Source organism: Periophthalmus magnuspinnatus, chromosome 24, assembly GCF_009829125.3.
Source record: "Periophthalmus magnuspinnatus isolate fPerMag1 chromosome 24, fPerMag1.2.pri, whole genome shotgun sequence".
Classification (NCBI taxonomy): domain Eukaryota; kingdom Metazoa; phylum Chordata; class Actinopteri; order Gobiiformes; family Gobiidae; genus Periophthalmus; species Periophthalmus magnuspinnatus.
Window position 1 is genome coordinate 3,975,387 of NC_047149.1, and position 27,885 is coordinate 4,003,271.

Genomic DNA, 27,885 nt, shown 5'->3' on the forward strand with positions numbered 1-27,885 from the left:
CTCCTTAACAGCTCTTAAAAGACTGGTCACTACTGCACTTTGCCTTTATCTGCACTTTACCTGCTGTTGTGTTTTATGTACTTCCGATTCTTCCTTGTATGATGTTCTTATGTGAATGTTTTTAAGTTGCTGGCTCCATCAGAATTGCCCCTCACGGATCAAAAAAAGAAATCTAATCTAATCTGATCTAATCTAGGGTTTAAAAGGCTTGTGATGCATTCACTAAATTAGCAATGACACAGAAGCTCCTGGACTGCTGGAGCTCTTGGTTTCAAGTAGGTTTCAGTAAGTTTGTTCATGTCAGCTGTGAAGAACAAGGCATGCTGGGTAATAAAACCAACAGTAAAGAGCATGTTCTGAGCAGGACATGAGCCCATGTCTTCAGTGAAAATGTCATGTCCATTATACACTGGCTCCATCTGTTGGTTATTTACATATGGTCTACTGCAGAATAGGGTTTAAGGTTAAAATACAATTTTACCATTTATGTCAATCATGTGGAGCATGTTCATTGAAGTATTTTTAAAGGCACAGTATGTAACTTCACAGATGAAACATGTCACCTACATGATTACAAGGGGAAAAAACATTCTTTGGAACATTCTCCATACAGATGAGCAGTTTTATGCCACTGTGTAATAATATAGCAAAAGGAACAACATTTCCATGGAAACAAACAAGAAGAGGCCTTTATCCAGCCATGTAAGAGTCAGGTTTGTGGAGATGCAAGCCTGCTCATGGCAAAGTTGCATATTTATCTACATTTTTCAGTGCAATAAAAAAAAAAAAAAAAATAAAAAATAAAAACAAAAAAGATGCTTTTATTTCAGTCTATATTTTGGCTTAAAAGTTAAATAAATGTGGCTTTAAAGAAACTAAGAGTTACAGATGTGAACAGTAATTGCATCCATGTCATAATTAGTCCAAATGTGACAGAGAGTGAATGGTCATTTTCAGTCAGACTTTGGTGTGTTTGTTCTGTCAGGTAACAATCCAGTAAAAGGACATAGAAAACCCAAGCACACAGTGTGAGCTACTGTACTTGGACAGCCTCCCTGTGGAGCTGTGGTCCACACCTGGGCCACAGTGCTCATCATGGACCTCAATATGGACCTCATTATGGGCCTCACATGTGACTGAGCTGACACTGAGATGTGACTGATCTTCTGCCCCACACACCAGCTCCTGACCATGAGAACCAACAGAGGATCATGTGGTGAAGAGGAGAGGACACCAACCAACCCTTGTGGCTCCGCTTCCCAGCATGCTCTCTGCTAGTGGTCTGCTAATGACAGAGCAAGAGATGGAGAGGGAGAGATGGATAGAGAGAGGGGGAGAGAGAAAGAGAGGAGAGCGGGCGCAAGAGACTGACAGAGAGGAGAGGGGGAGAAAAAGACAGAGAAAGTAGGGCCCCTCTCATTAGGGCGCAGACCCAGACACACCCAGTGCACTGGGGTCCGACACAGTGGCTCTACATCTGTGTGTGACCCGCTGTGGCCTCAGAAATCATGCTCAGAATGGCTTCTTTTTCTCAAAACCAATGCCGCCATTTCTCGAACCAAACCAGCCACGATGGAGACGCCATCTCCAACATAAGTTCTACTGCAGAGAGAGCTCTTACACAGCAGTCCAAGAGGCTGGAGAAGGTGCACTCACACCAGGCTATTTGCACCGAGCTCAGTCACTATCATGGAGTGTTCTATGGACCACGCTCACACCTACAGGACACCGAACTGAGCCACAGCCCGATGACATAATCAAATAGTGCTGTCAATTTACATGTCTGTGTGTTTACAAGTATGTGTACATGTCTGTGTTTACATGTTTGCCTGTTTGTTTACAAACTCTAACATGTAAACAAACAGGCATGTAAACATACAGATATGTAAACAGTTTGTTTACATGTCTGTTTGTTTACATATTTGATTGTTTACATGTCTGTACATGCCTGAAGTGTGCTGTGTCTGTCTTGTTGCACTGGACAAACACAGAGTGGTTTATGACTGAAAAAAAACCATTTACTTCATTGGAGGTTTTTCTGTACTTGAACCTTGAAGAAACATGTGTCGTTCCTGCATGGATTGTCTCTCCACAGACTCTGACCTGTAACTTTCTTGGTAAAGGGCTCGCCACCTGTTTGTCTCAACAGAGAAGTTCTTTCTTTGCCTTGAACATTCCAAAGAATGGCATAAAACTGATCTATCTCCATGGAGAATGTTTATAACATTGTATCTCCATGGAAACATGTCGGTTGCTTGCCTGCCACCAGCAATCTCACATAGTGCTGCTTTAAGAGTTTAGAAACACATGACTGAGGACATCCACGTGGTCACTAATGTCCTGTCACGTGATTATTTTCAGTCAATCATATTAAATTATAATCAGTTAAATCAAATGTTGTGGTCATTAGTTTTATGCTAAATATGATCAGATTATTGTTTTTTGGGATAATGAAAAAAAAAAAAAAAAATCAATACCAGCTCTACACCTTCAAATGAAATCCATTCCAAACCGTACCAGTCCACTTCCTCTGTACAGCCAGTCAGGCCGTAGCCGGGGGTAAGGGGGTGCAGCGGTGCTCGGGTTGCACACTGCAGCCCCCTCACATTGGGCACTTTCTCTGTTGTTTTAATCAGATCCACCTGAGCTCCAGAGAGAGAGGGCGTCTGTGTGGAGCCGTACCCACACACAGGGCTCCTTTTTAGGCCACACTTCCTCTAGGACCTGCCTCCTTCCTCACAGACAAACAGGCTCACACAGTTAAAACTACAGAGGTGTGGGGGAGCTCAAAGGGAAAGTGGACATGGTAAATATTCATAGTTGTTCCAGTGGTGTAAAGCTGCCTCTGTCGTGCTCTGGTTTGAGTGACAGTTGTGTTTGACCAATCACAGTGAAGAGTGGATTCTAAAAGGAAGCAGATTATAAAAACTTAGTAACCACTTAATAGTTGGAGTGTTAAAAAGAAGGAGCTTTGTCTGCTGTATAGTTATAATCAATGACACCCGAGGATCATTATGCTCTAATTTGAAAATTTTAAATTGGAATATTTATCTAAAATAAACACTTCCACTGACATCTGGGTTGGAAAATTGTTGGAGCTCAATGGAGCTCAACAGTGACAGAACAGCTCAGGTTCTGGAAGTAAATTTTCCATTCAAAATTCAAATATTAAGTACAAAGACATCGCAGAGGCTAACCAGCTATGTGCTAACTAATATCCATAATGTGGTTGTTTCAAGACCAAAAAAGACATTTAAATTGCATGAGTCTGCCAAATGTTTTAATATCTTCACAGTTTATAAAGTTTCAGAAACAGATTTTAGTACAAATATAGTGCTTGTGGCCATTAGTTACCGCTTAGCTGATTACTCTGAGCAAGCTTGCAAATTTGTAATGTCATTTTATTTTATTTTTTTGTTAAAAGTTTATGAGAAAATGGGAATGGGAAATTTACACTATTAAACTCCATGGGCGCCAATTCCTATTTACGCCAATCATATATATTTTTTAAAAGTATGAAAATTGACTGCTCGGTGCTGCTGAAACCTACAAATCCTATTCATCACCAATTAAGAAACTAAAACTGGAGAAGAAAGTCAGTACGTCACAGTGGGTGTGTGCTGGTAGCGGTGAAAAAGGGGGTTGATTAGCAAAATGGCATCTTGAAAATAAGCAGTAAAAATTGCTCAAACATGCACGAACATTCCAAGTGAGAAGTGAGAAGGAAGAACTATTTTTTTGAATCAAGTCTTTCTTCAGACTTTAGGCTCATTAAAGTGGTATTAGCCTAAATAATAAATACAAAGCTAAAAGCCATATTGTGAGTTGAATTTTGTTAAATCTCTCTAAATATAAATAAATATTGATTAATATGCATATGGTAGGCTCTTCCAGCACATTGTATTATTATTATTATTATTATTATTATTATTATTATTATTATTATTATTATTATTATGTAATAATACCTGTAATAAATAAATGAATAAGTAACATAAAGAACTAAAAATACATAAAAAAATGAAATAAAAATAATACAAAAATAAAATACAAAAATAAATACATTTTAAAACAATTTTAAAAGTTAAATGGTCACATTTTTATACAGCGCTTTTCTACCTTCAAGACACTGAAAGCACTTTACATCAAAGAACCACACACTCATTCACACACACACATTCATACACATGTGTACACAGACTAAATAAATAAATACATAAAAAATAAATTCAAAAATAAATAAATAACTCAGATTAGAAAATTAAAAGAGACAATATTTAGGCTGACCGTGCTCTTGGTAAGAATATGAGAGTATAAGAGTATGTTTTCCAATGTCATTTTTAACACTACATGACAATAGTTGTAGTAGTGTGTCGTGACTGTAGTTGTAGTAGTGTGTCGTGACTGTAGTTGTAGTAGTGTGTCGTGACTGTAGTTGTAGTAGTGTGTCGTGACTGTAGTTGTAGTAGTGTGTCGTGACTGTAGTTGTAGTAGTGTGTCGTGACAGTAGTTGTAGTAGTGTGTCGTGACAGTAGTTGTAGTAGTGTGTCGTGACTGTAGTTGTAGTAGTGTGTCGTGACTGTAGTTGTAGTAGTGCGTCGTGACAGTAGTTGTAGTAGTGTGTCGTGACAGTAGTTGTAGTAGTGTGTCGTGACAGTAGTTGTAGTAGTGTGTCGTGACAGTAGTTGTAGTAGTGTGTCGTGACAGTAGTTGTAGTAGTGTAGTTGTGTTGTTTTTGTGTAGTTTTGTGTAGTTGTAGTTTTTATTGGAAATGTTTTATTTAATTTCATTCACAATTCTGTGCTTAAAGATGCACTATGTAACGTTTCAGGTGGGGGGTCTGCCACCTGCTCCTTTCAATGGTTATGTCATTGCTTTGCCTGTAATATTCCAAATTATGGCATTTTACAAATTTTCTGCATTTTCTGAATTTCAGGTATTTTTATTATTCCAAAATACCATGAAAAAACATTCTCATGCATTCTTATTGTGAGTGAGATCGCCTCTCCACAGATCTGACCTATAACTTGGTCTGGTGGCATCGCTGGCTTGTCTCCGAGGAGATGCTGCTTTGCCTTGAATGTTCCACAGTATTTACTTTATTATTTTACTCAACCTTAACTTAACTGGGCTCTCCCTGTTTAAATAAAGATAAATGAACTCATCTATCACCATGGAGACAAGCAGGTAGCAGACCCTCTATCAGAAAAGTTACACAGTGCACCTTTAAAGCACACATGTTTAACACACAAACCCTGCATATTTAGGATGAGTTCTTCAGAAAACAGAAAACACTCTGTTCCATCTTGTGATGTCATCATGTGGTAATACAGGAAGTGCTCCACTGTGTTTTTAAATTCCATACATTTTTACTAGAATCATTTGAATAATTTCAGCTGTGCAATTGCCAGTCTCTACTGAACTAAAGGTAAAAGGAGCTGTTAAATTGAAAACTACCACTTCATGACATCACAAGGTGGAGCAGAGCATTTTCAGCTTAGGAGATGTAACAGACTAATAATAAAGTGTTACTGAAACATGTGTGAATGAAACAAAACACAACTCCAGGTCTGTTTTTGAGGAGGTAACAGCATTAGAACATGGCTTAAAGCTACAAGAGACAATTTTGTGTAATAAAGAACTTTTTAAAAAGTAAATTTAAAAAATGACTCACTCCCTCGGATGTTGTCAAAAGTCCACTGCTCGTTTTTGAAGAATGGATGCTTTTTCACTTCGTCCACTCCGGTCCGACCTAGACGCACTTCCCTGGACACAGCGACCAAACCAAAAAACAAAAATAAAAATACTATAATTTATATTTAGTAGTTAAAAACAGTCCTAACTCCTCTTATTGCGGGATAGGGCCGAGTTGAAAATGCTTATAATGTAAATCCTGTGACATAAAAGCGTAGTCCCAGTAGGCTGGAGTGTACAGAGAGTGAGAGCGCTCCTGTGGCTCCTGAAGAGTGAACACAAGCGTGAGTGTATCCCGGAGCCTGCGGTCAGAGAGAGGGGTGTGGTCAGGCTGGTCCAAGTGTGCTCCGCCGCCGTGTGGGACATTCCAGACCCCGCCAAGAGAGAGAGAGGAGGGAAAGAAGAGAGAGAGGGAAGGAAGAGAAGAGAGGGAGGGAGGAGGGAAAGGAGAGAGAGAGAAGAGAGAGAGGGAGGGAGGGAGGGAGGGAGAAGAAAGAGAGAGGGGGTACGTAAGAGAGAGAGAAGAGGGAAAGAAGAGAGAGAGGTAGAGAGGAGGGAAAGATGAGGCAAAGAAGAGAGAGGTAGAGAGGTTAAAGATAAGGGAAAGAAGAGAGAGAGGGAAAGAAGAGGGAGAAGAGGAGTGTGGGGGCAAAAGTAAGAGGGAGAGAGGAGGGAAAGAAGAGAGAGGCAGGGAGGGGTAGAAGAGAGAGAGGGAGAGAGGGAAAGAGGAGAGAGGGAGGGGGAGAAAAGAGAGGGAGGGAGGCAGAAAGAAGGGGGGGGGGAGAGGGGGGAAGTAAGTAAGAGGGAGAGATGGAGTGGAAGAAGTGAGAGAGAGAGGAAAAGAAGAGAGAGGGAGGGGGGAGAAGGAGTAAGTAAGAGGGAAAGAAGAGAGAGTGGAGTGAGTGAGTGAGGGGAGGTAGAGAGAAGAGGGAAGGGGAGTGAGAGATAAGAGAAATAGGAATTGAGAGGGAGAGAGAGGGGGGGGGGGAGAGGGGGGGGCAGAGAGATGGGGAGTCGAGGGAAAGACAAAAAAGGTAAAAGAAGTGATAAGGAGGAGAGAGAAAGGGCAGGAAATAAAAGTCAAGGGAGAGAGAGAAAAATACAACACAGAATAAAGGTGGAGGAGAGAGGAGCAGTGATTTAAAGACCTGTGTGACTAAATTAAATGAGCTGGAGTTTGGCCACAGACTCCTGTGTCAGAGCCCAGGAAGAGAGGGAGGGAGAGAGGGAGAGAAAGGTGCATGAGAGAGGTGAATGAGTGAGTGAGAAAGAGACAGAGAGGGAAAGGGAGAGAGAGAGAGAGCGCAGAGTTGTGTAGACATGGAAAAAGGCTGTACATGTGAGCTCATACTCTCCTCACAGTGTTGGAGTACTACAGAGTGCAGTGTGTTTGAGTGTACTACAGAGTGCAGCGTGTTTGAGTGTACTACAGAGTGCAGCGTGTTTGAGTGTACTACAGAGTGCAGTGTGTTTGAGTGTACTACAGAGTGCAGCGTGTTTGAGTGTACTACAGAGTGCAGCGTGTTTGAGTGTACTACAGAGTGCAGCGTGTTTGAGTGTACTACAGAGTGCAGCGTGTTTGAGTGTACTACAGAGAGCAGTGTGTTTGAGTGTACTACAGAGTGCAGCGTGTTTGAGTGTACTACAGAGAGCAGTGTGTTTGAGTGTACTACAGAGTGCAGTGTGTTCGAGTGTACTACAGAGTGCAGCGTGTTTGAGTGTACTACAGAGTGCAGTGTGTTCGAGTGTACTACAGAGAGCAGTGTGTTTGAGTGTACTACAGAGAGCAGTGTGTTTGAGTGTACTACAGAGAGCAGTACTACAGAGGGCAGCGTGTTTGAGTGTACTACAGTGAGTAGTGTGTTTGAGTGTACTACAGAGTACAGTGTGTTTGAGTGTACTACAGAGAGCAGCGTGTTTGAGTGTACTACAGAGAGTAGTGTGTTTGAGTGTACTACAGAGAGTAGTGTGTTTGAGTGTACTACAGTGAGTAGTGTGTTTGAGTGTACTACAGAGAGTAGTGTGTTTGAGTGTACTACAGTGAGTAGTGTGTTTGAGTGTACTACAGAGAGTAGTGTGTTTGAGTGTACTACAGTGAGTAGTGTGTTTGAGTGTACTACAGAGAGCAGTGTATTTGCGCACACATTTGGATAAAGAGAGAGAGTTTTGCTATGACTGTAAAGCTAACAGCAACTAGCATGCTAACAGCGCATCAGCCTTTCCTTCCGGACAATGTTTACAGACAATGGAGTGGAACTTTTTTAGGATGTTGATGATTTGTACTTTTTAGATTAATCCAAAACATATGTGAGAGAAAGAGAAGAGTGTTTTAAAATAGAATCAAAAGTGCACATAGAACAGAGGACAGTGATGGAGCAGAGACAGAGACATGAGATGTACAGGGAAGAGAACAAACACTGGAGAGAGAGAAGAGAGGGAGGGGGAGGAAGAGGATGAGTGCGCCCAAAAACACTGGGGTCAAAGAGAGTAAACAGGTTAGACAGAAAGAAGAAAGAGGGAGAAGAGAGGAGAGAGAGAGAGTATGTGTGTGCTGAAACACTGTGGCTAAACAGAGTAAACAGGCTGAAACAGAGAGAGAGAAGAGAGAAAGGAAAGAGACAGACAGAGCGTGTGTGTGCTAAAAACACTGTTCTTAAAAAAACTGTGGTCAAAGAAAGTAAACAGGCTGGGTGAGAGAAAGTAAAGAGAAGGCGCGAGAGAGACGAGAGGAAAAGAGAGAGAAGGCGAGAAAGTGAAAGGGTCTCTGTGCAGGAGAATGGAGCCAGTGTGTCAGAGGGGCGGGGGCGGGGCTTATAATGTCAACAGGAAGTGCAGTCACATGGACCTGTGTACACTGTAGCGCCTAAGATGGAAGGGGATTTAAAATTTAAACAGAATCACACAAAGTATACTGGACTAGTGTAGAATAAAACTAAACTCAGGTCTGTGTGCACGTAAGAAGCAGCCAGAGATCATTTTCAACATGTCGCTAACAGACAGATGCTCCGTGTGCTTGTGTCTGCTGTAGAGTTATGATCTATGACGCCCGGGGATCGTTGTGTTATAATTTGGATATTTTAAATTGCAAACAAGTCCACTGATGTCTTGAATACAGGAGAATAAAGATTATCCTTAAATTAGAAGGGGAAATGATTATAATGTGGCTAAAAGCTCTGAAAAGTCAATTTTGTGGAATATAGCCCTTTAAAAGTGTGACTAAACTCACAACCGCATTTTAGATAGAGCTGCTACACAGGACGGGGTCTGGAGGACTAAAGGGGAGAGTAAGAGGGGAGGAGGGGCGGAGTCTGCAGGACTAAAGGGGACATTGAAGGAGGAGGAGGGGAGGATCTGGAGGACTAAAGCAAAGAGTAAGCGGGAGGACGGGGAGGGGTCTGGAGGACTAAAGGGGAGAGTGAGGGGGACGAGGGGCGGGGCCTGGAGGACTAAAAGGGAGAGTAAGCAGGTGGAGGGGACGGGGTCTGGAGGACTAAAGGAGAGAGTGAGGGGGACGAGGGGACGGGGTCTGGAGGACTAAAAGGAAGGGTAAGCGGGAGGAGGGGGCGAGGTCTGGAAGACTAAAGGGGAGAGTTAGCGGGAGGTGGGGCGGGGCCTGGAGGACTAAAGTGGAGAATTAGGGGGGAGGAGGGGTGGGGTCTGGAGGACTACAGGCGAGAGTGAGGGGAGAGGAGGGGCAGGATATGCACATTTGAGGAACAATGTGATTGGTCTAACAGATGTCCCCACGTCAAACTCCGCCCCTCCAGGTGTTTGTAATCAGAAACACCTGTCTGTAATCAGGGCAGTCCTGTGTGATGTCACGTAGTACTTGAAATCACAGCAGCCACTGGAGGCAGCCTTGTTTACCAGAAAGCTGTACCTAATTTGCACAAAAATGGACAAAAAAAGGACTAGGAACAGTAGATAATTCTATTAAAACACCAAATACACAGTTTAGTGGCAAAATTGATATAGTTTAGTTCTTTAACATGCACAGCTCTGTCCAGATGCGGTTCCTGTTCTTCCGCTCTGTCTTTTCCACAGTCCGTAGTGCGATATATAAATACATGGGAGCCAGACTTGGGCGACATGTTCTTCACACAGCAAAGAGCGGCCACTGCAATTTGGAGCTAAGGCCACAAACAAAGCCGAGCTGCCATAAATACGAGGTACTGCGCATCGGAGGATAAAAATACTGCATCTGACGAATACTCTGCATACTTGTGTAGTAGCAGCACAGTTACAATCACTTACATGAGTTTAAATATATTGGGTTTAAGTGTTAGGAGTGAGTTGCATTCCTTCATGAAGCTATAATCAAACAGAAGAGACGCCAAAGCGGTCAGTAAATACATGTAATGATGTTGTATAGTACGCTCAGCTTCATTTTAGAAGAGCAGAGAGTTGAAACTGTTCAGAATCACACTCACTTCTTATTTCAAGGTCCCTATTTCAAAGTTAAGACATGTAATTCCCATAGACTGTATATATAAATGGACATAGCTAACCTGCTAGCCGCCACATTCCAAATACGAAGTGAGCCTGGGCTTTACTTTCTACTGAAAAACTGTGGTCCCTCTCTCTATAACTGCTGCTGTCAGACTCGTCATTTTAGTCTTAAATGTTTGTATTAACCCGCTCTACATGATCCTGGTGTTTTTACTTTGCTATTGTGTGGTTATTGTGGAGCCGAACACTGTGGGTGACGTCACACTCGCTTAGTCCACTTCTTTATACTGTCTATGGTAATACCCCAAACAAAAAAGATAAAGGCATGAACAGAATAAAAACTGAATTTGAGATATACAATGCACAAGCAATTCATGTTTCTTTATTGAATATATTTAAATAAAAAGATACCAAAAATATCCAATATCCTCAATATTCCAAAATATAATTAAGAAATATTGATCTCATACCTAATTGTCCCCATATATATAAGCAAAATATGTCCCAGTACAGATATATTGTATAAGCAGCTCTCAAAGTCCACTGTACACTGTCTGCGTCTAATTATAAAGTGCTTTATTGTCCGAGGAAGTGCAGCGTTAGCATGCTAGCTGTAGTTAGCTTTATTGTGACAACCAAACTCCACTATAGTCTCAGAGTTGAGAAAAGAGCTCATGAACTCATCATGGTGAATAATTAGGGTGCTCTGAATGCACAAGGTCAGTGAGGAATAACTTTGGACCACTGCAAACTGTTTAAAACAAATTACTTCTGTTATTTATGTTTTTAAGACAGTAAAAAGTACAGCTCCTTTAAATAAAAAGATAAATATCTCAATATTCCAAAATATCTCTTATTAAATATATTTCCTCAAGGAGCATACATTGTTAATCTGTTTGAATACAAGTTGCCCTTCATAAAGTAGCCTACCTGTAGTAGTAGCAGTACCAGTCACAGTAGTTGTAGTAGAATTACAATAAGCTTCACAACTCTCAGAGAACAGAGTGGAGTTTTGCTGTCATGGTAAAGCTCACAACAACTAGCATGCTGATGCATACATCCTGATTAATTATTGTAAAATAAAATGCCTCTTGCGTCTAATAGTACACAGCATATAGTATATCATACATCTGTATTGGGGCAAGAAATATTCTGCTCAAATACATGAAGAACCTTAAATCTTGACTGTAACACATTAGTGACGTACTTATTATGCCTGAATCATTCTTAGTAAACTATTTGTTCGTGTGGTATCTGTCTGCCTAACATGTGTGTGTACACTCACCTCTCTGTGAGGAAGGCACAGATGAGCTGCTTGGCCTCTGCAGACATCTCCACATCGTCAGGGAAACACAGAGAGTTCTTATGGCTCATGATTTTACCGTACGTCCCGACCAGAGACTCAGCGTAGAACGGAGTCTCACCTGTGACACGATGGAACAGGTTTATGTACAAGGTGCACTATAATATATGAACATGTTTATATACAAGAGTACACTACAGTATATCAGCAGGTTTATATACAAGAGTACACTACAATATATGTATTATAGTGTACTATTATAGTGTAATATATGTTTATATACAATGGTCACACTATAGCAGGGGTCACCAACACTGTACCCGCGGGCGCCATGTCGCCCCCAAGCCCCACATGAGTCGCCCGCAGATCGGTTCTAAAAATAGCACAGCTCACTAATGAGCTGCATCTAAAATTTAATTTTATTCTGTTGCTATTTTTTTTAATCACCCTTGCGTTTATATAGATTTAAAAATGACAATACCTTAAACATATGTTCATTATACCTGAAGTTTAGATAAGTTAAGCAACCGAGATTTATTTAAAAATATGTAAGCTTATTTTTCTTTAACATTACATAATTGATAACTTTATGAAACATGGTGCAATGTATATTATTTATGTTTTGTTAAAAAAGTTTGTCAGTGGATAGTGAAAATGGGACACTTTTCCTATGAGATGTAGTGAAGTGTCATCTGGAAATTTAACAGTTACTAAGATTAGTAAAGTTAAAGTGCTGAATACTGATATCTGTTTCCCTCCTTGCTTATTGTTGATAATTATTTTGAGAAATCATTAATTAAGGCAAACTGAGCAAAAGTGTTATTTCAGAAGAGCGTCTCAAACTGGTAGCCCTTCGTATGACTCAGTGCCCATAAAGTAGCTCTCAGGTTAAAAAAGGTTGGTGACCTCTGCACTATAGTATATATTAACAGGTTTGTATACAAGGTGCACTATAGTAGATGAACATTTTTATATACAATGGTTACACTATAGTATATGAACATGTTTATATACAATGGTCACACTATAGTCTATATTAACAGGTTTATATTCGAGAGCTGGGCATGCTTAAGTTGTTGTGCTACTGTATAATATTTTTTTGTTCCTAAACAGCTCTTTATGTTGCCATGACCTGAATATAATGCAGTATTCACCCAGTGTGGTGCTGTCTTGATTATATGTTGGATGCTTTTCCAGTGTATCTGGGACCACTCAATGTAAAAATGAAGTCTAAATAATATCAAAAGACTCAGAATTAGCCAATTTTAATATTTTTCTAATGCATTCAGTTTCACATAAGACTTGTGACTAAACATAAAACCAATCAGTCCAGACATCAGGCAGTGCACAGGGACTTCACTGAAACATGTTAAACTAATGAGAGGAAAACTTCACTGGAGGACTGTTTGTTTACACAGGGACATCTTTGTGTGTCGGCGCTAATGCTAATGCTAACATTGATTAAAACATTAACATAACAACAAAAATTTAATATAGTAAAGATGACTGATTATTTTAGGCGTAGATTATTTTAGTCTGTGGTGTTATTTAAATATTTATTAGGCTCAAACATTAGCATTAGCATAGCACTGACACACAAAGATGTGCCTGTGCAAAAACTCCTCATTTATAAAAAATAACAAATTAAATTACAGTAAAGGAAAAGCAAAATTGTATACATTGGTGACACAATCGCAATTTAATAATCTGGCAACAAACTTTTATGCTTACACCTGCTCCTGTTTTTAATGTTTATATGGACTTATATACTTATTTGTTTTGATAGTTTTTTATTTGTATTGTATTTTTGAACCCCCAACCTGTATAAAGAAATATAAAGAAATATGAAGAGATAAAGAAAAAGAATGTAAATGTACGCTCCAACTGTCCCTCTGCCCGTAACTAGCTGGGTACTGTTGTACACAGAGCCTTTTGGGTAATCACCGTGTCCATAGCAACACATCTAACATCCATTAACTTGACCATGATTGCGACTGGACCCCTGCCCTGGCGACACTATTATACAACAGCCTCATGCAAAACACATGAGCTCATGAGAGTGACAGAAGCCAGTGCACTGTATTGTTTTGTTTTCTTCATACAGGGCACAAAAAGAGAGCGGAGGGTACGCACCGACCAGCAGCTCATACAGGAAGACCCCCACGGCCCACCAGTCACACTCCCTCCCGTACAGGCCGTCTCCCCCCTGAGACTGCAGCACCTCGGGGGAGATGTAGTCAGGAGTGCCCACGGCCGTGTCACAGTGCACCAGGCCCGACTGCAACACAACACAGGAGGGTTAAGTTTAGTAAAAAATGTTATACTGACAAAAACTCCTCATCAAAAGCATTAGATAGTAATAGTACTTTATCACTGACGTCAACTCTGCCGGAGACTGTGTGATGTGTGTTTGACTTGTGTTTTTTGGCGATGCAGCAAGTCGTTAAAGAAATGCAAAAAAAAAACAAAAAACTATAACCTATACTTAGGTCATATAACAGAGACAAGCATTACAAAAACAAAAAAAAAACACCTGTTATTTGATTAAAATGTTCTTGTCAGCTTCAAAAAGGCCATTAAAAAATAAAACTTACAGAGCAAAATGTGAGGATTAATAGGAAAAGTGGACAGTTGATCACTTGTTCTATTTCTTTGTTTGTTTTGTTACATTACATACAAAAAAACCAAAAAAAAAAAAAACCCAAAACTAAACAAAACACTAGGGGGTGCACTAGAGCAAAGTCCTCTGATAGTATTACACTGAGGTCATGATACAGAACAGTACTATCAGGGATCCAGCTTTTTCACTTCCAATACTGAAACTGATACTGATACTTTGACTTTAAGCATCTGGTGACACTCAATATTAACCGAGACGAGTGGAGGGATCAAAATGGCACTTATTTCCTTAAAACTCAGTAAACGTTTCACCTTGCACATGTAATATGCAGCTTCAAAAAAGGATTCGATACCAAATTATCAAAATCTAATCCTTCATCCTAGTGTACTTTTAAACTTCACTTGATAAAATAATAATAATAATACATTTTACTATTTAAAATGCCTGATTTCTGAAGCTAAGCAGAGTTAGACCTGGTTAGTACTGGGATGGGAGACTGCGGGGAATACCAGGAGCTACGATGAGGCGGCAATGACTTTAGTGCAAACTGTCCTTGACCAAGACACTTCACCTGCCTCGAGTTTGGGTTGAATTGAGTCTTACCTGTGGTGTCTCCTCTTAAGTCAGCCCTTGTCAAATAGTGGGGCAGTGCGATGCTGGGGGGGGCACATATGACCCCGGGGAACATGCTTTTCTTTTGCCGTACTAGAATAAAGTGTAATTTCATATCCACTGCAGTAGGTGGCAGTAGCGCTCTCATTGCCAGAGTGTGCGCAGGTAGTGTTAGCTCTGTGGTGCAGGGTTTGCACGCGTACACAGCAAAGAGCAGGAGATAGTTAACAGATCGTGAACACAGAGCAGTGAACAAAGAAGAGAGAAAAGAAAGATGACGGAGGAAATGAGATAAACAAAAGTCACCCGAAAGATAAGACAAGGAAGTATGACGAAGTTTATGTAGCACTCGGCTTCACTGTGACTACGGTGGGAGATGAGGAAAGACCTGTTGGCAGCAGACAGCATGAAGCCAAATAAATAGATTATATTTTCATTTATTTTTTCAGTATCAAATGGATCAATCAGTTGGTTAAAAAATGTGTATATATATTTTTTTTTTATGATTTTTTTTAATGAATATCTTCTGTTAGATTTAAAAAAAACAATGTTATTAAAATAATTTTGATCTATATTTCTTTTTTTGTTTTGTTTTATTGTTATGAAATACTTACGTAGTACAATTTTATAGACAAATTGCACTGTTATAGTTGTGGCAGAGAGTGGGAGGGCGCAAAATTTCTTCTTCATAGGGGGATCATAACAGAAAATAATCGAGAAGTGCAGTGCCTTAAGTGCAGTACAGACTCCAACTTAACTCCAACTCTTAACTCCAGTACTTTTACTTTTGTACTGTGTTACTTTTTACCACTGAACAGCACTGCACTAAAACCACAGGCTGCATGTTTTTACTGTCACCTTTGTAAATGTGACCACCCACACTCCTGCCCCTCATCTCACCTGGTCCATCTTCATACAGGTGCCAAAGTCCGCCAGTTTGAGGTGCCCGCTCTGGTCCAGCAGCATGTTGTCGGGCTTCACGTCTCTGTGGATGAAGCCCATGGAGTGGATGGCGTCCAGGGCGAGGACCAGCTCCGCGGTGTAGAAGCGCGCCCACGCCTCCGGCAAGTCGTAGTTCATGGTGAGGGTGACCACGTCTCCTCCGGGCATGAACTCCATCACCATGTACAGGTGCCGCTCGTCTTGGAACGCACAGCACAACTACGGACACAACAGAAATGTGTGAGACTACTGCAATAAATTATAGTGTATTAGTCACTACATATACTTTTTCGGTACTACACTGTGTATATGGTGTTTTAATGTATTCATAGTTTCACTTTGAATCAAAACACTACAGAAAATTGTCAGGTAGTGTGCAGTTTGGACATTTTTTAACATTTTCTGATCCCAAATTGTTAGAACATACTTTACCATACTGTGATGTGATCTGTGTACTGTGTGCAGACCTGTACCATGTGATCTGTGTAATGTGTGCAGACCTGTACCATGTGATCTGTGTACTGTGTGCACACCTGTACCATGTGATCTGTGTAATGTGTGCAGACCTGTACGATCCAGGGGCTGTTGGAGAAGGCCATGATGTGTCTCTCCTCCCAGAAGAACGCAGAGTCTGAACGTTTAATCATCTCAAACTTACTCAGCTGCTTCATGGCATAGACCTTCTGAGAGGCCTTGTGACGAACCTGCAGGAAAAGAAGGAATATGAGCAAATACTACAAATACTATAGTGCATGTACTGTAGTTGTGTATCATATAGAGCTTCTGAGAGGCCCTGTCACACACCTGCAGGATAAGGGAACTACAGGATATATTACAAATGCTCTATATGTATTACTAAAGCTTGTATTGGGCCGTCACATCTCAGAGAATGCTCAGTTAGTCTAATGTTAAAACTATGGAGATTCAAGAGTGTTCTGACACCTCAGAGCGTTATTATGAGAGAACTGGCAAAAAGACATCTGAACTCACAAAAAGACTGAAAGACTGAACTGACAAACTAATACAAGAATCACATTTCAGAACATGTTTGTACAGATCTAAACTACAGGGACGTTTTGATGCGGAATAAGAGATTTGGAGATTTAGTTTGTGGAGGAAATGATGGGACTCAGGACACGCTGGAGGGACTATGTCTCTCGACTGGCCTGGGAACACCTTGGGGACCCACCGGAGGAGCTGGAGGACGTGTCTGGGGTGAGGGAAGTCTGGGAGTCCCTGCTTAGACTGCTGCCCCCGCGACCTGGCCCCGGATAAGTGGAAGAAAATGCATGGATGGGACTTCAGAAACTGCAGCCTTTGTGATTTGTTCATTGCGTCCATTCAAATCAAATATAGTGATAACAATCGTTTTCCAAATCACCCCATTTGGTGACTTGGAAGATGATTATCCCGTCAGAAAGCAGAATGAGCCTCACATGACTTTCTCATTTGTGTTGCCACTTTCAAAGCTGAAATCCAGTTGGTTTAAATCTAAAATGCCTCTTTCTGATCTGAATCATCATTACCAGTAGTGGAACAAATACTCAGAAGTACTTTTGTTACTTAAGTAAAACAACATACAGGAGCAAAATGCAAATGTATGTATGAAAAACTCTTCTTAAGTAAAAGTAAAACAAAGTGCCTGTTTAAAAATGTACTTAATGAGTAAAAAGTAAGAGTATTTTGCACAGGTTTCCAGATCTGACAAAGCTTCAAATGAACTGAGTTTGATACAATTTTATTCAACAGAAGCAACTGAATCAATTGTTTTTTTTCTAGCTATTTTTATCTGCTCAAATTGTGAAGGTGTTAAAATGAAACCCTCACAGGATGCTTTAATGAAGAGCACTATTTGTTTGCCCTCCCTCTGAGCTCTGAGGGAGGTTTATGTGAACTTGTTGGAGGTGCCACTTATTTTGTTAACAAAATATCAAATTTATGGTACACAACTATTACCTTTTTAGTGTGATAATAATCTTTACACTTTTCTGTCATTATCCATGTGTTTTAACTCACAAAAGACTGATGTAAAGTGAATTACGCACCATTTTGCGGGTACATTGGAGTCTAAATTGTAAATGTATGTTTTTTCACTCTTGTGACTGGTTGATTACTCTAAAGGGGGCAGTCTGTTAACTTATTTAAGGGGAGCGGAAGGGGCTCTATCCTGAGGGAGTGTGCGGGAGTTTTCTTAACCTTTCAGATCAAAATTAAACCCTCAGCATTTTCAGCAGGTCTCAGACAGTAAAGAAAAATACTTTTACTTTTCAGTCCTGTTCAGAAATGTAGTGGAGTAGAAAGTACAGATACACACTACTTAAAACTTACCCACTTAAAAGATACCTAAAATTTGTACTTAACTGGCAACACAGGCTCAGTTGTGATTGTAGTAACCTTTTAAAACTGCAGGTTTTAACATTTAGACACAACACCTCACCTCAGCCCACCTCTGACAACAGCACCTAAATAATACCACAAAGAGTCGCAGTAACCTATTATTTTCCCTCATAATTACCATGCCCAAACAAAGTCATACCCCTGTCCCCCACCCCTCCTCTTCTGAGCGTGCCCAGACCTGCCCCCCATCACACACACTATCTCTCTCCTATCTCCTGCTCCAACATGGCACTAAAAGCCCCACATGATAAGAAGCCACGTTAGCTTACTGCAAAAGTATTCAAGCTAGTAAGTTCTCACTCTGTATTATCTAAAACATACAGCTCTGAATGCATGTGCGGTGCAGGCAGAGCTCCCCCTGCTGGTACATATGCGCAGTGCGTCTTTCATGTGCTGGAATGTGTGCTGACCTGTGCGCTACTTTTGTTGTGAAGGGTTAAACCACGTGTGTGTATGTGTGTTAAGAGCAGAGAAGAGACAGTGTTGCATACAAGCCACAGTGACAGGTTCTGAAAGTACTTTTAAGAGAGTATAAGTAATAATAATCTAGTATATACAAATTGTGTAATTGTAAAACTGATCCGTGCAAATAAAAATAGTCCAGATACATTTGAAACCTTTGTCAGAGAACACGCCTGAATGAGTATGTATGTCGTTTGTGTTGTATAGGATGTTCAAGTGTCCACAAAGCATCAGATGTATTATCATCACAGGTGGTGGAGTAGCCACCTACTGTAACTGTACTCAAGTAATAGTTACGACAAAATAATATAACTCAAGTAAAAGTACAAAGTAGGTCTAGTGATGTAAAGAAACTACTACTCAAGTGTAAATGTAAATGTAACTAAGAGAAACTGATTGGACGTAACATCTGATACATAATTTGAAGTGAATGTAATTGGAAAAACAAAATATTACATAATGCGCAAAATCTGGTGAGTATGGGTAAAAGTATGAAGTCTGAAAACTACTTTTGGAAGTACAATTTAGTCAGAAGTTTACATACAGTAAAGCATTTAAACTATTTAAGAAAATCCAAGTCATACACTCATGAAAAATTGTGTAAAAGAATCTTTCTCTCATTATTCTGTCATTCAGAAAATAGAAATAATTTTGTTAATCCTAACTGACCTAAAACAATAAACGTTTAGTCTGAGCTCATGTCAGACAGTGAGAAAAAAAAGCGTATGTGCCTTTGTATACAGTGTATGTAAAGGTCTGGTTTCAGCTGTATATGGTGTAGGGTGTATAGTGTTGTGTCTCACCAGTTGCACCTCCCCATAGGCTCCTCTCCCGATCAGCTTGACCTTCTCAAAGTCCTCCAGCTTCACATGGAGCTCCCTCAGCTGTGACACAGCCTTCTCATCTGACCAAACACACACATATGCACAATACAGCTTAAAGTATGATTATTATGATGATAAGACTGAAATCTGGACTGTTAAACTGATCCAAGAATCCTAGGCATTTCAGAACGTGTTTCAGAGTATTTTGATTTACTTTGTAGACAGCAGTGTTGCCACAATATTAAAATTTTCAAACTTAATTTCGATACTCAAATGCATAGCTCGTTTCGATTCTAGTTTTAGTATCTGATTTTCGATACTTTTGACAGCCCAAGTAGACCGTCTCTCTCACTAATTGTATCGATGTAACTCTGTACTATCTATCCTCATACCGACAATGCCAAAATGTAAACAAATGATCTAGTTACATTGGTACAGCACTTTTCTACCACCAGCAGGCACAGATGTGGTCATACCTGTTTATATTCCTGGTAGATCTGATCTCTGAAGCTAAGCAGGGCTGGGTCTGGTTAGTGCTTTGCTCTAGTGCAAACTGTCTGTGTGGCATGAAACGTGTTAATAAATCCAGTGCATTATTATTCATTAAAGGAGATATTACACTTCTGTGGCGCATTAACTGTAGCACATAACATATTTAGATCACCACGTCACCTTTTATTGTTTTGAAAATGAAATCAGTTGTGTGTAAAATCAGTGTGCATCTTGCTAATGAAACTATAGCACATCACATCAGGTTTGTGAAGTTGTAGAGTATTGTTTTGTATGATGCTTTTATTTATATCCATGGAGAATTATTGTGTTGGAGCATGGGTGATGTAGGCTTGTGGGCGGAGCATTGCAGTGCCCAGGAGACATGTTTTTGATGAGGGAGCAATGGTATAACATAGTAGACAGCTCAGAAAAGTCAATTTTGTATAATACCCCCTCTTTAAATGATGGAGACCTATTCTGCAAAATGAACGTTCCAGAGCTTTTCACCATATTCTAGTCATTTCCTTCTCACTGACTCTCTGAAGTTGTATTTGGAGTGATTCATGCATGTTTGAGTAATCTTTATTCTCTTGTAGGACGTCATTGCTCTGAAAGTTCCTATGTTTGTTACCAATTCAACGCTGCTTTTCCTCCCTGACTTTTTGATAAACCTACATCACATACAGGCTACAAGTGTACAACTACACGTAGAGTGTACGATTACATGTACAGTGTATGACTACATGTAGAATGTACAACCTCATGTAGTGTGTACGAGTAGATGAAGAGTGTACAAGTACAAGTAGAGTGCATGGCTACATGTTGGGTGTACAATCTCAAGTAGAGTGTATGAGTAGATGAAGAGTGTACGACTACATGTAGGGCAGGGGTGGCCAAACTCTTTTCACCGAGGGCCACATCGTGAAATATAATTGACATGGAGGGCCACAGACCAGTAGTCAATACAGTGGATAATTCAGATCGGTGCATTTAACATACTTTAAATTAGGCTTAAAATATTATTATTAGATCTGTCTGACAATGCAATGTGATGTTATTTAGGTTATATTGGTAGTTTTACTCAAATTTGCCATAAAAAGTACTGATTATGATCAGTTGGGCCAATTCAGTTGAAGGCTTGAGGGCCAATAAAAATTGGTCTGAGGGCCGCCTTTGGCCATAGTTTGGACACCCCTGATGTAGGGTGTACAACCTCATGTAGAGTGTACGAGTAGATGTAGAGTGTACGAGTGGAAGTAGAGCAGGGGTGTTCATTACGTCGATCGCAATCTACCAGTCGATCGCGAAGGCATTTTGGGTAGATCACATCCCATCATCCATCCAGTCACATGACTAATATACAGGACAACCAGTCAGATTACACCTGACCCTAGGTCACATCATGGGCGCTGCACACGCATAAACAAGCGTGAGTTAACTTAACCCTACAATAGAGCGCGGTTGCGGACTTTCCAGCAGCATAACTCCACAACTAGTCGTGCTCTCATGTAAATTCAAACGCCGTCTCAAAGCGGAGACATCTAAATATTTTACCCTCATTACGGTAATCTGCCTCTGTTGTCCCTCGAAAGTGACGAATGAGAGCGCGGGGCTGCGGGGATTTTCCCAGTCATTTATTCGATGCGTCAAAGAAAAAATACGGATGGATGTGTAAAATAGAAGTAGTTGTGTGAAAAAATGCAGTACATTCTGATACTCCGTTTAACATGATTTTTATGGCTATAAAAAAAGACAAAACCGTAATCAACATGATTAGCTCTGTTATCGCTTTCAAATGAAAAATGCAATTTTACTCCTGGCTGTCAGAAGCTACTGCCCGAACTCTGCATCCCTCACTGATTCCATTCAGTGCAAGTCATCAGAGCAGTAATCATCATTCAAGTAATTATGAACATGTAAGAAGTTCAGTTGTGTTGTGCAGTATTATCTCATGACGTTGTGCAAGGTACATCAAAATGCACTGTACATGTAAGAATTCATAATACATTTACAAATAAATATATGTTTAACATTTTTGTATTAGGTGGTAGATCTTTCAGACGCGATCATTTTAAAAGTAGCTCACATACTGAAAAAGTCTGAGCACCCCTGATGTAGAGTGTATGAGTAGAAGTAGAGTGTATAACTACATGTTGGGTGTACAACCTCAAGTAGAGTGTATGAGTAGATGAGGAGTGTACGAGTAGATGAAGAGTGCACGAGTAGATGAGGAGTGTAAGAGTAGATGTAGAGTGTACGAGTAGATGTAGAGTGTACTACTACATGTAGGGGGTACAACTACATGTAGAGTGTACGAGTAGATGAGGAGTGTACAAGTAGATGAGGAGTGTACAACTACATCTCACTCACATCTATTGAGGAAGGCTTCGATGTTCTTGTTCTTTCGCAGAGCTGGGTAGTTGAGGTCATGGGCCAGAGCTGTGATGGAGTCCTGGAGAAAACACACAGAAAAGATACATTTAACTGCAGTGTACGAGGACAGAGCACATACTGCAGCAGAGTGGTCATGTTTATATCACATGGAGCCTTCATCTCTTTTATAAACATGTACAAACCTTGACATTTCACAAGAAAAGCGGGATAGAAATGTGGATGAAGTATTGAAGCAAAGCATGTGGACATCACATAGAGTTCTAGATGTTTTATACAATGTTTTAAAGGAATATGCAAATATTAAAAGAGCAAGGGGACAGGGGTCTTAGCAAACATGAGAAAAGTTTGGTGTTTAGTTTTCAATTAATAGGAGCAAAAAAACTTTCACATTCAGAGTAAAGGGCATTTAGTGAGAAGAAGAGCTCGCTTTGCTATTTTATCTAATATTTATTTTGAGCTGTGACTAAAACTGCCACTGTAAAAGGCTGAAATGATTAACTGGAACAATCATAACTACACAACTCCTGACACAATCACAGACCAGTTTGGTAATGTAAATCATCATCTGTATATAAACACACTGAGACTGAACAGACTGCAACACATACCCTTCACCGGTCTGAATGTTCTGGTATTAAATGACGACGAGGCGGGTTAAGTGTCTTGCCCGGGGACACAACAACAGTATTTATCTGTGGGAACTGGAATCGCACCGTCAACCTGTGGGTCAGTGAATCTCACCACTCAACCAGTGATGTTTATGACGAGAGAGGGATTTGAACTGTCAAGATCTGTGCAAACACTCGACCAACTGAGCTATTGTCACCCCCAAAAAAAGTAAAAAGTGTAATAATAAAAAAATTTAAAGAAAAATACTACAAAGTAATAATAATAATAATAATAATAATAATAAGAATAATAATAATAATAAGAATAAGAATAAGAATAAGAATAAGAATAAGAATAAGAATAAGAAGAAGAAGAAGAAGAAGAAGAAGAAGAAGAAGAAGAAGAAGAAGAAGAATTTTTACTACCAACTGTAATAAATTCTTACTAGTCAACTACTGAAACAATGGTAGCCCTACACTGTAAATCATTTGAAGGTACAGTATGTAACTTTCTGGAGGTTGTACAAACAGATCGACTGATATGTTTTTTTTTCATGGCTGATGCGATACTGATTATTCAGAATACAAAGTAACTGATGTTGATATTTTTGAGCCGATATTATTTCCCCAAATCCAATAATTTGAAATGACAACTCATTCCCAGCCCTGTTTGGTCAGGTTTTGTGCAGTGTCCTCTTCACATTAAAGTGTTCAAATAAAGGTTTATGTGTATTATTTAGGTATCTGGTTGGCCCAGACAAAATATCGGCCTGGAGATTTAATCAGTGTCTAGTGCAAATATCAGTCTCTAGTCCAGTGGTTCTTAACCTGGGTTCGATCGAACCCAAGGGGTTCGGTGAGTCAGTCTCAGGGGTTCGGTGGAGGTCAAGACACGCACCCGACTCATATGATTTGCGGACTGCGAGCGTCTCCAGAAGCCGCCCCTGTCCCAACAAATGCACCCTTCGGTGTGCCTGTCGAAGTACCCGCCCGACTTAAATGCGCCGTTCAAACAGCGTATTTAAGTGCACTTTGGTGAATTGAGACACGGTATGAGACACGGCCAGAGTGATGCTCAGGCATTGACTGGGAGGATCCCAGCGACAACTGCGCTCTGATTGGTCATCTTCGAGGCACCACGGAAGCACATTACCGTAATGACAGTAACGTATTTAAACAGCCCCATGCCTCTGCTTTGACATGCTGTTTGAATTTACATGAGAGCACAATTGGTTGCGGAGCTACGGTGTGTGTTATAATGTTAAAAATAATAAATAGCATAAATACAATAAGTTCATTATTATAATACATAAGGTTAAAATTTAAATCATTTCAGTGTGGTAGTATTAAAAAGGTCATGTCTTTGTGAAAAGTTATGTATGTAATTTGTTGTGAGTTCATGCATTGTACTGTTTTTTTTCTTTGAACACAGTGATGTTAATGCACGGTTCATCTTGTGCACCAGTAAAACATACATATGTCTTGAATTTGAAAAAAATCATATTTTATTTTTCAATAAAAAAGGGTTCGGTGAATGTGCATATGAAACTAGTGGGGTTCAGCACCTCCAACAAGGTTAAGAACCACTGGTCTAGTCATATGTCACCTGAATGATTCCATGGAAACAGAAAGTTAAAACCATACTTCTGAACATTCCTCATGGAGATACATATGTTTAATGCCATACTGTGGAGGATTTTTGTGCTGCTGCCTGGAAACTGCTCCCTAGTCGTTATAGTTGGTAAACACAAGAGTCATGTCCGGAGCGCGAGCAGAACACAATGGGCAGAAGAGGAGCAGACAAAACAGCACGCTGACATCACAGGGCTACAGTCAATCCCCCCGTCCCAAATATAGAGACGCACATCAACAACCCCCCGCCCATGGCCAAACACATCATCACCCCCCCCCCCCCCCCCCCCCCCCCCCCCCGCCGCCCATGGACACATCATTCTAACATAAACTCCCAAATCTGCACACACACACTCCACCCATATACACACCCTGTCCCACCCTAGTACTGTAAACATTCAACACACAGACCCCCACCTCAGGGTCCCTTATGGAGCCACCCATCCAATCAGCACCCACACCCCTCTGCTCCAACAACAGCTTACAACAACAGGGTCAGGTGTCAGACCCGACCAAGGGCACCACTGGGACTCAGAGGGGTTTTATTTAGGACAAACATTATGGCAAACATCATAGTCCTGTTTATTTGTCAGGGTCCGCCACCTGCTACTCTCTGAGGAGATATGAGGAGTTACTTTACAGTATTTTTCTTTCTTTTCTTTTTTTCTTGTTTGCTTTGTATTGGCTGATATTGATATTCGATACCGGTATTTTTAATACTGCACCACTCTCTTGAGTGCCCTTTTTGAACAGACTAATGAGTAAACATAGAAATAGAAGAGCATTATACATGTAATAAACTACTTTATATCCCGTTTTGGGTTTTTTTTGTTCAAAAGTGAAAAGCAAATTTTTTATCTTTACTCCAACTTAAATACATTTGCGAATCTTGCTATAGATTTTAAAAGGCAAATATCGGTTGTCAGCCCCAGCAATAGACCAAATAACAGATAGGGATATGAATTTTTAATGCTCTAAAAATTCACGTCCATTTATTATATATTCATATATATTCATATATTTCACAGAATATACCAGCATATACATATAACAAGCATTTACTCCATCACAGGTGATTTAGCATTCAGCAGTGGGGTGTAGTCATTTTTGTACAAATGCAACAAATCTGTGTCTCTCTAGTGTGATGTGCAGCGTGTGCTGGAGGTGCAAACAACTTTACTCCAGTTTTAACACAGAAGTCAGCGAACTTGTTTTTTTTATTACGCCGTTTTAGATGAATATTGTGATTTAAAATGAGCAAATGATGACATAATGATCCACAGGTGTTATTGATTATAACTATATAACAGACACAAGCACAATAGATCTTCTTTAATGCCATACTGGAACATTCTGGAAGCATCATCTCCATGGAGACAAGCAGGTGGCAGACCCTCCATCCTCCTCTCTGCCTCCTCTCCACCTCTTCTCCCTCTCCTCCTCCTCTCCTCTCTCCTTCCTCTCTCTCTCTCCTCTTCCTCTCCCCCCCTCCTCCCCTCTCCTCTCCTCCTCCTCTCCCTGTCCTCTTCCTCTCCTCCTCCTCTCCCTCTCCTCTCCTCCTCCTCCCCCCATCCTGTCCCCCTACTCTCCTCTTTTCTCCCTCCTCTCCCCCTCCTCTCCCTCTCCTCTTCCTCTCCCCCTCCTCTCCCTCTCCTCTCCTCCTCCTCCCCCCATCCTGTCCCCCTACTCTCCTCTTTTCTCCCTCCTCTCCCCCTCCTCTCCCTCTCCTCTTCCTCTCCCCCTCCTCTCCTCTCCCTCCCCTTCTACTCTCCCTCTCCTCTCCTCTCCCTCTCCCCCTCCTCTCCCTCTCCTCTCCCTCTCCCCGTCCTCTCCCTCCTCTCCTCTCCCTCTCCCCCTCCTCTCCCTCTCCTCTCCCTCTCCCCCTCCTCTCCCTCTCCTCTCCCCGTCCTCTCCCTCCTCTCCTCTCCCTCTCCCCGTCCTCTCCCTCCTCTCCTCTCCCTCTCCCCCTCCTCTCCCTCTCCTCTCCCTCTCCCCCTCCTCTCCAGTGCTGCAGTGCTGACAGTGTGCAGCAGCAGCAGGTGGTGGGGGGCCCAGGATGACCCCCCCCGTCCCGCCTGACTCATCCCAAGAACAGTGTTTGTTCATGGGGCTGTCCGAATGGGGGAACAGGGGCAGCTGGAAAGTCCTGGAGCTCAGAATAGCTGCAGAGACCCCCCCTCCCTCTCTCTCACACACACACACACGTTGGGTTTCAGTGCTCATTGGGGACATTACATTGACTATAACCTTACAGTGCATGTGACAGGTTTTCATGTTTTTTTCTCATTCTGACTTGGTTTGGTGGGACAGTACCTGTGGTAAATATTTATCATAGTTTTACATCAGTTCAGTTTGTGGGAAAAAGTTGAGAAGAAAAGTATAAAAATACAGATGCTCTCTATAACAGAATCCTTCTACCTTTGTGATTTTTGCTTACACATTAACTGATTTAATCATAACTATTGCGTAATTTAGATAGTAATTTAGACCAAGGTTTTGGTCCTTGTTTACATTATGGTTGCTAGGTAACAGTTATGAAATCACCTCTACGTACATCATATCTCCCACCTATGTCCAACCAGGATTTTTTTTTTGTTTTTTTGTGTAAAATCTTAAATTTAATTATGTCCATTTTGTTTCAGTAAAAAGAGTAGGCAGAGTGTCATATGCACTTTAACCTAAATCATAACCTATTTTAACCCTTATCTGAAAATCATGTTGTTGATCTAATAATAAAGCATTTGCGTCATGATTTTGTCCCCACAACGTGATGGCCAGTGATGCAGTGTTTTAAAATAGACCGGGGCAGGATGAGTGGGGACTCCGCTGACAAATACTGTGATCAAAAAAGGATGGTCCGATATGGGCTTTTTTGGGTTGAAAACAAAATCTGATATAGCTTTAGAACAGGGTGTCCAAACGTTTTTTCACCGAGGGCCACATATTGAAACTTATACAGAGCAGAGGCCACAGATACAGGGCAATGGAGTGAATCATTCAAAATGTTGCATTTGATGTAGGTTTGCCTGACACACCACACTACAATAAGGCTTATGTTAAGTCTGTATCACATTAACACATTTGTTCTGTTAGTTATGATGGCAGAAATGCTGTAAAAAGTGCAACTTTTGGTTTTTGTGCCAATTCAGCAGGAAGCCTGAGGGACAAAAAAAATTGGTCTGAGGGCCACATTTGGACCTCGGGCCATGGTTTAGACATCCCTGGTTTAGAATGATGTTGAACTGTATCAGATCAAGTGCAAAACACATAGACTAGTATATGCCCATGGACCACTATGAACCTACCTGGATGACTGAGGGATTACACAGATATAAGGACACATGGGAATAGAAAGAACTATTATTTAATGTTGACAAAAGGGATGCAGTGTTCTGATACTGAAATTAGCTAGATTGGGTATCGGTTCCATGATATCGATAAAGCTGATATCCTGTT

At 40.8% G+C, this 27,885-nt stretch overlaps 1 protein-coding gene across 5 annotated transcripts in view; it reads right to left on the reverse strand.

Annotated features, from left to right (window-relative positions):
- The window catches only part of LOC117392590 (rho-associated protein kinase 2-like), a 98,913-nt gene that overhangs the window by 55,114 nt on the left and 15,914 nt on the right, over positions 1-27,885 (reverse strand). For all 5 annotated transcript variants that reach the window (XR_008649236.1, XM_055232217.1, XM_055232214.1 and 2 more), the window contains exons 3-9: positions 22,166-22,247; positions 19,283-19,383; positions 16,187-16,324; positions 15,579-15,839; positions 13,580-13,724; positions 11,429-11,567; positions 5,675-5,766 (exon numbers count right to left, since the gene is read on the reverse strand). Coding sequence is in view for 4 of the 5 variants with exons in the window: in XM_055232217.1 (XP_055088192.1) it covers positions 5,675-5,766; positions 11,429-11,567; positions 13,580-13,724; positions 15,579-15,839; positions 16,187-16,324; positions 19,283-19,383; positions 22,166-22,247 (958 nt within the window). In the remaining variant the exon portion in view is untranslated. The remainder of the gene's footprint in view (positions 1-5,674; positions 5,767-11,428; positions 11,568-13,579; positions 13,725-15,578; positions 15,840-16,186; positions 16,325-19,282; positions 19,384-22,165; positions 22,248-27,885) is intronic.